The sequence below is a fragment of the Corvus moneduloides genome, chromosome 21 (genome assembly GCF_009650955.1).
Source record: "Corvus moneduloides isolate bCorMon1 chromosome 21, bCorMon1.pri, whole genome shotgun sequence".
NCBI lineage: Eukaryota > Metazoa > Chordata > Aves > Passeriformes > Corvidae > Corvus > Corvus moneduloides.
The window spans coordinates 4,208,230-4,220,179 of NC_045496.1; the positions used below are offsets into that span (position 1 = coordinate 4,208,230).

An 11,950-nucleotide genomic window follows, 5' to 3' on the forward strand; every position below is an offset into this window, starting at 1 on the left:
GTCACAGTTAAACACCAGGGGCTGGGTCAGACACAAGGCACAGCACTGGTACCTGACTGCTGAGAAGCACCATAACTAAGCAGGATAGAAAGCACCAGAACGTCCCTGCTTACAACACCATGTTTTCCCCATAAACCTGGGGAGAGGGCAGGAAAAGCAGCAGCAGTGTTCTGGGCTTTCCATTCTGACATGGTTTTGTTTGGTGCTCGGATGAAGCCATGAAGTATCTCAGCTACAAACAGTGCTGCTGGTTGCAGTGACTTTGTGCGTGCTGGCAGGTCCAGCAGAGCAGCTTTTGTTCTGTGTCTGTTCCGAGGGTGCTGGTCCTGGTTGAAGCTGTGTCAGGAGGGGAGGAAGGTGGCCCTCAAGCTGGGTAGAAGCCCGGAAGGGACTTGAGAGCCAGGACTGTGTTTGGTCCTGGCAAACCCACTGCACTCTCTGGATCCAGAGCCTGGAGCTGACAGAACCCAACCAGCAGCAGCTTGTCTGAGGGACTTGGTACCCTGGGGGAAATCAATGGAGCAGAACTGGTGCAATGCTCCAAAGGTTTCCTTGCTGATGCTGGTGCTTCTGAACTGTGCTGGTTTTTTGCTTCATAGAATGAATTTCAACCCAGCACAGCCTGTCCCACCCCTGAGGCCTTGCCAGGGTTGTGCCTGCCTGGCACCATCCTCTGGAAACATTTCCAGCCTGCTCAGGGGCTGCTGTAGGTGCAGGGCCGGTGCTGGTGGGTTCTGCTGTGGGACACCAGCTCCCATCTCAGTCCCTGCACACAGGCTGGAGGTGAGGTTGGTCCTTCAGCAGGTTTTGAGGCTGCTGAGATCCTCCCACACACGATGCTGCTCATGTGGCAAGTGCGGTGCTCTCTGCTTAGAGCCTGTGGTGTCTTCCCTAAACTGTTTTATCTTGAAGCTTGACTCTGCTATGAGATCTCCCTGGCAGCGACAGCTCCAGCCCTCACTTCCCCTCTGCTCCCTTTCCTTCCCACCACACCCGGCACTGCCATTCCCCCTTCCTAGAGCAGAGGACTTTGTCCTGCTCTCTCCTACCATCCTCGTAGCACAAACTGGACCCTGGCACTGTGTTATGGTGCTGGCTCAGACCTGCTGGTACAGGGGAGTTTCCAGCTCCTTCCAGATGTGAAATGGCAAATTTAAATATTGCAATTACAAACGTGTAACGATGCCTTGTACTTCATTAATGTAAGAGAAGGAATCTGCTACGGCTACAAGGACAATTAAATATTAGAGAATGTCTTTGATTCACATTCCTGCTGTGTAAATGGGAGGAAGGTTGCTGTATGCTCCTTGCCTTTGCGCTCACAAAATGAAAAGCACACCCACTGCAAGTTGTCCTTTGATAGATTTTTAATATGATTTTAAAGAGTTTTGTTTGGCCTCATTCTTATTCAATGAGATTAATTTAAAGCACTTATCCCCTGGGTTTAAGTCAATCCATGTAGGATTTGGGACGGGGGTTGTTGCCCGGGGAGGGGGTTGTTTGCAGGCCTCTCTGAAAGACTCCTTTCCCACTTCATTAACCCCGAGCTGGGAGCGACCCCCCTTCCTCCTCCTCCTCCTCCTCCTCCTCCTCCTCGCCCAGCCGAGGCCCGGGGATTTACCAAACTCCCCCATTCACATGCAAAGGACCAGCCCCGTCCACAAAGGCCGGGGGCTCTCGCCCCCAGGCGTGGCTGTGCATTTGGCCGAGCCGACAATCGCCCTCCCCGCGGGGGCTCGGGGGTGCCGGGGCAAAGCTCCCGGGACGGAGCCGGCCCGGGGGCACCGGGCTGGGACCCGGCCCGGGGAGCCGGGGAGGGGGATCTGGAGGGTCGGTGGGTGCCGGGGGGGCTCCGCAGACAGCCGGGCCCGCCGGGGGGAGCGGCCGGGCCGGGGGACCCGCAGCCCATCTGTCGGCTCCCCGAGCCGGCGAGCCGCTGCCCGGCTGTCCCGGGCACCAGCTGCCGGGCCCGCTGGCCGCGGCCAGATGAGCGACACTTTTAAAGGGTGGAAACAATCCATTTTCCAAAGCGATCATTTAAAGCACTTAGGCAATTATACACTTAAGATTAGCGTTATTAATTCACCGCAGTCGCGGCTATCGCCGCGCCGGGCAGCAGCGCCCCGGTCCCCTCCGCTCTCGCCGGCGGCCCCGCGGCCGGTCCCGCATGCCGGCACTGGGCCCGGGCCCCGGGGGGACACCGAGCCCCGGGGGGACACCGAGCCCCGGGGAGACACCGAGCCCCGGGGAGAGGGGGACTCAGTGCGATGAGAGGTGGGAAAACTCCTCTTCGCTTTACCCTTTCCCTCGGCGGCGGCCGTTCCGCCAGAGCAAACAAGCGGGAGGGGAAGAAGGGGCCGGCGGAGGCGAGACCCGTTTGTTTGTAAAGAAGTTTTATTTCCACATTTAAAAAAGGGGGGAGCGGGAGCGGCCGCGGCGCCCCGAGCCCCCCCCGCGCCCCCCGCCCGGCCGGGCCGGCCCCGGGATACAGACTGACAAGAATCACTTACACAAATACGCCCTCAGGGTTCACAAATAAATAATTCATATACATTTTGCACCGTATTTACATTCCACCGCTTCTTTTTTTTTTCTTTTCTTTTTTTTTTAATTTTTTTGGTTGTTTTTGTTTTTTTTTTTTTTTTTAGTTTAAGTTACGGACGTCCCAAAGTCTCGCTGGGGCCATCGGCCCGGGCCACCCCACGGTCCTTCCCGGCGGCGGGACCGCTGCCCCGGGGTCGGGGAGCCGGAGATAGCGGGGAGGGTTCTCCCCGGAGCCGCCCGTGGCAGGTGTGGCTCGGCTCCCCTGGCTGTTCCTGGGGAGGGGGCGGGGAGGTGAAGCCCCCCGGGAGCATCCGACCCCCGCCCGTGCTCCCGGCGCCGTCCCACGCCGGAGTGAGGGGACACGCAGCGGCCCCGCTGCCCGTCGGGGGCACAAGGGGGTAAAGGTGGCGAGTGCCCCGCGGGGTGGGGGGCAGCTCTGCCGCCTCCGTCCTGCCAAGCCTGTCCTTTCTTCTGGCATTCTTTATATATATTTTAAAAAAGGAGGGGGTGGTCTCATTTATAATTTTATATATATATATATTTGGGGATGAGCGGGAGTCTGTCTCTTGCTCGTGGCCCCGGAGATGTGGGGTGGCCCCCTCGAGCCCCTCGGGCCGGTGGGTGCCGGCGGGGCTGCCCGGGCGGCCGGGGCTCACCGGGGCTGTGCAGCCCGGGGCAGGACGCCGGGCAGCGGGGGCAGGGGCGGCGGGGGCTCGCTGCCGCCCTGCAGTCCGTGGATGAGGATGCGGGGCACCAAGGGTCTCTGTAGGGCGGGGGGCGGCGCGCTGGGTCCGCGGTACAGGTAGAGGGCGGCGCCGGGGTCCAGGTTGGAGACCAAACTCTGCGGGTAGAAGTAGGGCGAGGGGAACATCCTCTGGAGAGCTGAATAGTTGCCAGCCTCAGCCAGCAGCTCCAGGCCCACCGCCGTCTGCCTTTTCCACTTGGTCCTGGGGGGGACAAGTCGAGAGAAGAGGTCAAGGAGGGGAGGGATGCTCCCAAAGCCGCTCCCGGGCTCTTTTTACTCTTTGCATATCCCCTTTCCCCGGGCTCTGCTCTCATTGCGCATCCCCGCTCCCACCGCTGGCTCCCAGGGCCAGTGTCCCTCGTACGGCAGGGATGGGATGGGATGGGATTTAATGGGATGGGATGTAGACCCCATTAGTGGCGGGAGGGAGCTTATCTCCCCGGCATTCCCGGCGTGAGCGCCCACGGAGCTTTCCCGGAGGCACCGGAGCCACAGCCCGGCTGGGATCCGATGGCGGGATGCGAATCCCGGCGACAAAAACCGCGACCAACATTCCAGTCCCTTCCTGGGGGTGCAAGTTCCAGGTTGTCACACGACCCGCGGATGACCCAGGGGATCCGTGAGCTGAGCGCGGATGCTGCGACCACCGCGATGCTCCGGCCCGAGGCCGCGGCGGCCCCGCTCCGCCGCCCGGGGCTCCGGGACCCCCTCTGCGGGCCGGGGCTGCCGGGGCCAGGCCGGGCCGCTCGGGAGGCTGCGGGGGTCCCGCGGGGGGACACGCGTGGGGCAGGGTCCCGGGGAATTCGTTTGCAGCGTATATATGTATCTGTGTCTAAATATAAGTATATATACACACACACACATATATATATGCATGTATGTGTATATTTGTATATTTTTAAATATGCGTCTATATCGGTATAGGCATGTGTATATATATATATTTTTATGTATTTATATATTTATATGTTCATGTGCGTGTGCCGGATCTCGTGGAGAAGCCCCTGCCCCAGGATCTCGCCGCTGGCGGGCCGGGCCGGCTTGGGAAGGGGCTGGGAGCACTGGCTTGGCTCCGGCGTGTCCTTGCAGGAGGGATTTGAGGAAAGGAGGGATGATCACACGGTCCCTCGCCGCCCCTAAACTTCCCCGAACCCCCGGCTCGGGAGGATCTTTGCAGATGGAGAAGTGGGACTGGAAATGATGGGGAGGGAGGGCAAAACCCTGGAGTGAGCGAGGGGACAGGGTGGGGGCTGCAGCCGGAGGTCCCTCGCTTGGTGGCAGTGGCAATGGTCGGGGCTGGGGATATCCGGACGAGCCCACTGAAGCCACCACACCACCCTTTTACAGATTTGTCGCTGAAGCGCTAAACCTATTTCCACCAGTAAATTATTCATCATAATAATAATTGTGTAATTACTGTAAAGGGTGTTAATTATTGATGCCCAAAGCAGTAATTGGTATCTATTATTAATGGGCCGATGTGTTATGCTGTTGTGTTTAGCTGGAAGCCCGGTCCTACCTCCCCGCCTTGCCGGGGCTGGGGGCACGGATCGCCCCCCCCCCCCCCCGCCCCACACCCGCCCTGCCTCGGCATCGCTTCTCTTCCCTTGACTTTGGGGTAAAAGGCCCCGGGAGAGGCGGGGACGGGATGGACATCGCCCCTGTCCCGGTGCCAGGAGGGACGGGGTGGTTGTGGGGTGCAAAAGCCCTGCCTGGTTTGGGGGTGCGCGGCCGGGGAGGGGAGCAGGGCGGGATCCCGGCGCTGTGGGCAGGAGGGAACGGTGCATTTTTACCTTCTGTTCTGGTACCACGTTTTCACCTGCGTGTCGGTGAGGTTGAGGGAGGCGGCCAGTTCCATCCTGTCCTGCACGCTCAGGTATTTTTGCCTCTCGAAGCTGCGCTCCAGCTGGGCCAGCTGATGGTCGGTGAAGGCGGTGCGGGCTTTGCGCGGCTTTTTCAGCCGCACCGGGGGACTGTCCCGGGAACTGGAGATCTCTCGGTCCCCTTCTTCTTTCACTGAGCCGAGAGGGAGGAAGAGAGGCCAGGTCAGGGCAGGAAGGGAATTACCCTCAAAAGAGAGGTAACCGAGCAGGGGCTCGGGTCCGAGTGGGGCTCGCGGCACATTTGCTCTGCACCCCCGTAAATTTTAATCCCGGCTGCCCGAGGGAATTCAGGGGCTCCCCGAGCCGGGCCCGACTTTTCCCCGTCCCGAAGGCCTGGGATCGGAGCAGGAACGCTGAGCTGTGCCGAGAGGACCCCCGGCCCGGCCCCGCCGCACTTCTGCCCAGACCCCCCCGCATCCCCCTCACCCCTCATTTCTCACGGGGCAGGACCTTCCTCTGGGCTTATTCCCCCAAATTCAAAAGCTTTATCGATGCTTGGGTATTTTTTTTCCTTCTTTTTTTCGCTCTCTCTTTTTTTTTTTTTTTTACTTTTTTTTTGAACCAAAACTAACAAACCAAAAATGAAAATTGCGAGCCCACATTTTTTTGGAGGGGAATGTAGCCGTGCTGGTCCTGCCTCTCCCCTCCGCGGAGGAGCCTCCGTCCTCCCGGGGATGCTGCCGGGGCACGGAACAAACCTCCCTGCTCCAGGGCGCACAACGAAATACTGGGGAAATCACTTCGCAAACCCCTGCCCGGGCTGTTATTTATCTTAAAAAAGGCCGACTGAGAGGGGCTGGCGGCTTTTCGTTAGCGCGGTCGGTACCTACGCGCTGGCGGAGCGATGCGAGAATTTACGCCACAAAATGTTGGAAGGTGATGGAAAAATTACCGAGCAAAAACAAAAATAAAGGGGGAAAAATAAATTCCTGCTTGTGCTCGCCTTCTCCACCCTTCCTGGAGGAGATTATGGAGCAAATAGGCTCGATTTATACAAATCGGCGGCGTTTGGCGGTTTTTTTTTTTTTTTACAGGGATTTATGTTAAATTTGCTGGTGGCGGGGGTGAGGAGGGACAGGGCTGGAGCCGAACGCGAGCTGATTTCTCTCTGTAGGAAGACAATAATCCGGCTAATTGAGCCACCGGGGAGTGAAACCCTTCAACCAGAAATCCCGGCTCTGGCCGAGCAGGCAGAACGAGCAGGGGACGATCCTTGAGCGGGGAGATCCGGTCCCGGTTCCCGGGAAAGCGGCAGCCCCGACCCCGCCGGACCCGGGCAGGGGGGTCGGTCCCGCTCTCTCCCGGGAACGGCCCGAAAGTTTGTATGGACTTTTCTGAAGAGAAAAGCGGGTCTGGCCTCCAGCATCCCGAGGAGGAAAATCGCCCCCCGGCCCCTGGGCTCATCCTCGGCTCCTAAAAAGTTCCTGCTCGCCAAAGGGCTGCAGGAACGGCGGCGACGGCTTCCCTGCTCGGTTCGGATCTACCTCTGGCTATTCCTAGCTTTTAAAAAAAAATTATATATACATATATAAATACATATATGGATTTTTTCGGCACTTTGGCCGCTGGGGTTAGGCCCAGCTTCACAGCCCCTTTGCGGAGTAAATCTGGGGCGTTTTGCCCCCGGAAAGGCTATTTCCAAAGCAGCACAAAAAGGATCGCGCTGGGAGCAGGGATCTTCACCCGCTCCTCCACAGATGCGGGGGTTTTACCCTCTTTGAAACTGTGGTTTCCTTCCCATCTAAACTGTGGGGTTTTTCCCCTCCACTTAATCAAGTCTTTTTTCCCCTCATTTAAGCAGTGGGGTTTTTCCACCCCCCCCCCCCCCCCCCCCGATTTAAGCCGTGTTTTCCCCGCAATTTAAAGGATTCCCCCCCACCCCATTTAAACGGCATTTGCAGCGTGGCCGCGGCTGTCCCGCCGCACGGACAGGAGAGGAGCCGAGCGGCGCCGGGAAACGACCCCCACCCAAATCCGGCTCCCCCAGCCCGGGCTCGGCCGGCTCAGGGGGATGCGGAGAACCCGCTTTTCTTCTCTCCCCTCGCTTCTTTCGCGTCTCGGCGATTTGGGGCAAGGGGAGAAGAGCTGAAGGAATTCGGGCCGGGTGTAGGAGACTAAAACAAACCAAGGTTGGAATCGCGGCTGTTTTCAAATGCCTGCCCTGCAAAGCGTTGGGGCCGATGCTTCCTCCCGGGGCAGTTCCAGCCCCGGCACCGACCCCGGGCTCCATCCCCCGTTTGGAGCGAAAATCCCCCCGTGACGTCCAGAGCCTGCCGCCGCCTTTGGAGGCTTAATTGGGTGAATATTTTTTCCTCCATGAACCAGATTTCAGCCCAGCGGCTCCGGGCTGGCCCAGGGTGCATTTGCAGCCGGGACGGAGCTCAGCCTGTCCCCCTTTTTTCCTGCCAATCCCCTCAAATTCAGCGGCCCCGTAAGGTGCCATCGCCTCCCTTTTCTCCCCCCGGCTGGATACCCTCTCCTTTCCCTCACAAACAGCCGGCGAACAGTTTTCCCGGGGAAAAGTTTTGCAGGGGTGATGAGGGTGGGGTGGGTGAAGGCACTCGGGATAAACTGCTCAGGGGGGTGAGGTCTGACCCCAAATCCCCTCGTGCTGTTCCTGTGCCTCTCTCTGCCCCGACTGCTGCAGGGGGAGGCCGGGAAGGGACTGGGGGGACCCGGGAGGCCGAAGCCCCCAGGCTCAGGGCGAGCAGCCGCCTCATCCAGCCCCACGCCCCGCCGGCGCTGTGGATGCGGCCCGGGGTTCCCTGTCTGTAATGCTCGGTTTTGAACGATTTCCAAAATAATAATACAAACAACAAAAATCGAATCAAACCCCACCGTCTGGCTTGCTCGTTTCTCACAGGAGCAGAAGAAATACCTGGCAAATGCATGATTATTTTATTATGGTTTTGTTTTGGTTCGTTTGCTTTGGTTTTTCTTTTTTTTTTTTTTTATCCGCAGGCAAAAATCCGTCTCCGGTTCTCCTTTCCCCGCGGGTAGGAACGGCACAGCCGGATCTCTGCGGCGGAAGGCAGCCCCGGCGCATCACCCGGGCGCGTTTAATGAAGCACCGATTGCCCCAACCCCTTCCACCGGGCCGAGCCCCACCGAGCCCCGAACCCCCAAGTTTCCTCAAGTTGGTGCCGACCCCTCGGTCATTTCGGGAGCGACCGATACCGTGACCTCCCCCCCTCAGCGGGGCGCGCCGGAGCCGGGTCCGCAGCGAGATCCCAGAGCACCGGGAGACCCCCGGGCCGCCAGAGGCTGTGGGTCCGGGCCGCCCTGCACAGCCCAGCAAGGTGAGCGGCTCTTACCTTTGTACTCCGAGTCCGAGGAGGAGCTGCTGGTGTTTTTTTCCATTTTCTCCCTAAAATCCTCGCCGGGCTTGGTGGGGATCCTGCCCGCCGGCTCCTGCCCGCCGTGAGGTCCATTGGTGCTGGAGTAAGGCGCGCAGGCGGCCAGGGGCTTGCAGTCGGCCAGGATGTCTCTGATGAGGAAGGAGGAGGTGACGGTCCGGGACTGCGAGGGAGCCGAGACCTGCCCCGGCTGGAGATGCGCATCCAGGCCCGGCCGCGGCACCGCCGCCTCCAGGCACTCGCGGCCCGGCGAGCGGGGCGAGGGGCACCCGCTGCTGCCCTCTGAGCGGGGGCTCAGCTCCAGCGGGGACCGGCCGTCCCCCACCAGCGGGTCCCCCTTGGGCACGGCCGGACTGCCGGCTCGGTGGGAGAGGATGGAGTCGATCCCAAACCCGGTGGAGCCCTCCATGGCCCCCGCGAGGTGCCGGCGCTCACACGGGCATTGGCGGGGAGGGCGCGGCGGAAGCGGTTTGATAACGATAATTAACAATAACAGGAGGGAAAAACAAAAAGGCGAAAGAAAAAAAAAAAAAAACCAACAAAAGAAAAAAACAAGGTAAAAAGAAAAAAAAAAAAAGAGCAAAGTTCAGTCTGGGATCCGGGCAAGAATTGCTGCAAGGCTCTCCGAGGCGCCGCGCGTTAGATCCAGGGCTGCTCCGTCTTCAGCATCGCGCCCAGCTGCACTCACAGACAGACAGACAGGAGAGGGGGGGAGAGGGAGGCAGAGTCAAACTTTGGCCGCGAAGGGGGTGGGGTGAGGGGGGACGGACCCCAACCTCACCCGGGGTCCCGGCCACCCCACCCGTGCCCGGAGCCGCGGCGGCGCGGGGCTGGGGAGCAGCCCGGGGGCTCCCAGCCGGAGGTGGGGAGACAGCGATCGATAGTGAAGGCTTCGCAGCGCCTTAACCACTTAATGATCCAGAAATCAATGGGGAAGGGCGAGAGGAGGGCGGAGGGGGTGGCCAGTCGCCGGGCCGCCGCGGCGCCCCCCTTCCCCGCCGGCACCTCGGACAGCGCCGGGGGGGAAAGCGGAGTCACTCCGGAGCCTGCGGCACCTCGGACAGCGCCGGAGCCGCTCCGGAGCCGGCGGTGCCTTCAGCACCTCGGACAGCGGCGGGAGCGCCGCGCCCTCCCCGAGGGGGGGAACGGGGGAAATGGGGAGAAAAGCTGAACTTGGGCCGCCCCGGCTGGGGGACCCCGGCACCCCCCACCCAGCCCGTGCGAACGCGCCCATTGGCCGCCAGGCGTTTTGGGGGATGTCACTCCCCAGCAGGCGACACCTTGGAGCTTGATTAACGGGAATTAATTGTCGCCCGGATCCCCGCGCTTTCCGGGCGGTTTCCGCCCTCTTTTGCTGTCATTATCCCGCTGATGGGGCTCTTAATGGGATGATTAGCCGCGGAGGGCGGGGGGGTGTGGGTTGGGTGGGTTGTCGAGGGGTTACTGCTTTCTGCGCGCCTCCCCCCGCAATTAGCCGATCTGCCGGTCCCTCCCGAGCAGGGAAAGTTTTGCTGGGCGATAAAATTAAAAACAAAAAATTAGGAGAAAAAAAAGAAGAAATAAAAAGGGAAAGGAAAAGCACCGAAACCCTCCCAAAACCCCCAGCACTGAGGCGGCTGCTCTGAGCCCGAGATGAGCCTCGGAGCTGCGAATTTCGTTGTATGCCCTGGAAATCGGTTGTGGCCGAGCAGAGAGGTCCGCGGGGCCGCCGGGCAGCCGCGCCCCCCGCCCAGCGCTGCCGGAGCGGCGAGGACCGGGCATCGCTCTGCCCGCTCTGCCAGCGCCCAGCGGCGGTACCTACTGGTGCAACTGGGAAGGGACCGCACTCAGAGCGGATTTTTTCTGTCGTCAATCGCATTTTAAATAAAACCCCGATGGCCTCAGGCAGGGCTGCCCCGTCCTGCCCGTTTCTGCCGGAGACACCAACTTTCCTCCCTCTCGCCCCGCCGGGGGAGTTGCTGTTGTTGGTCTCCCAGGCTGGAGAAGGACAGGCTCATGCAGGATTCCCACCTTCTCACGGTCAGACTGGCTGCTGTCTCCTCGAGGGTTTTTTAGGGACTTTTCCCGTGGATAGACCCTTCGCCGCGGAGATAGGAAAATGTCCACACCCGGGTGCGTGAAGCTGCGTCACTTTAAAGCGATGTCGCTGGTTATTTCTCAAATACTCGATTTCTTCTGTTCCCCACCTTCCCGGCCAGTCAGCTGCATCTTGTCCCTCTTCCAAAGCCGCCCTTGGCCGGCAGCTTGGAGGCGACCAAGGAGAGGAGAGCCCCCCTGGGGAAGCCCGGCTGCCAGCTGTCGGGCAGCGGCGCAGGCAGGGCCCCCCGCGCCTCCTGCCCTCGGCCCTGCAGGCTCGGGGCCGGCTGCGATCGGGGCAGCGGAACAAAAGAACCTTAGAGGAGGACAAGCCCAGGAACAAAATCGGCATCAGCCCCGGTCCCAGCCTGCCCCCACCTCGGGGATGCAACACGCCCGTGCTGGGGGTGCTCGTCCTCCCTGTCCCTGGGTGTGGGGTTCCTGCTGCTGCTGCTCTGCCCTGTCTCCCTCTCAGCACAGACGTGCTGCTCCAGGACCCGGCACTGGGGGCCAGGTCAGTTTTGCAGAGTCCACCGTCCACAAGGCTGGGCCAAGTGTCCCTTTGGACTGGACCGGAGCAATGGATGTGCAGGAGCTGGGCCCAGTGAGAAGCGGTGCCAAGACCCCAATGGGGTTTCCCAGCTATTTGCAGAGTTTGTGTTGGGTTTTGGGCTCTGGCCTCCTTATTCAACCAGGAGACCACACTTGGGCTGGAAATTGGCACTGGGATCAGGACCAGCACTGAGGTTGTATTTGGGACCAGGAATGGGACTGGAATAGGCAGCAGGGCTGGGAGTGGGATTAGAATTAGGATTTGGATCAGCCATGCAGTTTGGGCTGGTGAGTCTGTTGCTCTTGACCTGCCTTCAAATAACCACAAGGAAGTCCCCAGATCAGACCAACTTCCTGATGATGTGCAGGATTTTGGGGGGTATTTGTGTGGGGGGTACAATCCTCATCCCAGAGCAGGTTCTGTATTGTGCCATGTCAAGCCAAGGCCCTGGGGACAGGGACTGTCACTCCTAGGCCATACTTGGAGCTCCCAGCAGCTACAGATGCACTTGCTACTCATGTTCTAAGGTCAGTGTGGCTGACATTGATGTTATTATTACTATTATTACTATTAATGCTGTTGTTTTTATTAAGTTGTTTCAAAACTAACGCCCCAAGGCAGCATTGTGCCCCATTCTGCCCATATGTGGTGTCCCTCCTACCTCACTGGGCACTGGACAAGTGGGGTTCCAATGATTTGTCTGTGGCTCCCAGCACAGACAGGAAATCCTGTCACACACCAAGCAGTGCACACTCCTTCCTCTGTGTGTCTGCCCTTAAACCCCATTTTCCAG

At 59.9% G+C, this 11,950-nt stretch overlaps 1 protein-coding gene across 1 annotated transcript; it reads right to left on the reverse strand.

Moving 5' to 3' along the window:
• Window positions 1-2,458: 2,458 nt before the first annotated feature.
• On the reverse strand, window positions 2,459-10,845 carry BARHL1 (BarH like homeobox 1). Its single transcript, XM_032130837.1, has 4 exons — window positions 10,539-10,845; window positions 8,487-9,206; window positions 5,083-5,305; window positions 2,459-3,491 (listed from the first exon to the last, which is right to left on the reverse strand). Exons 2-4 carry the CDS (start codon window positions 8,935-8,937, stop codon window positions 3,197-3,199), a joined length of 969 nt encoding a protein of 322 aa, XP_031986728.1. The 5' UTR covers window positions 8,938-9,206; window positions 10,539-10,845; the 3' UTR covers window positions 2,459-3,196.
• Between the last annotated feature and the right edge of the window lie 1,105 nt (window positions 10,846-11,950).

Excerpts from the sequence above, each read along its gene's own strand:
- BARHL1 (XM_032130837.1), bottom strand. The coding sequence starts at position 8,937 with ATGGAGGGCTCCACCGGGTTTGGGATCGACTCCATCCTCTCCCACCGA. Across the intron at positions 5,306-8,486 it reads CTCGGACTCGGAGTACAAAG|TGAAAGAAGAAGGGGACCGA; the intron begins GTAAGAGCCGCT and ends CTCTCGGCTCAG. Across the intron at positions 3,492-5,082 it reads ACGTGGTACCAGAACAGAAG|GACCAAGTGGAAAAGGCAGA; the intron begins GTAAAAATGCAC and ends TGTCCCCCCCAG.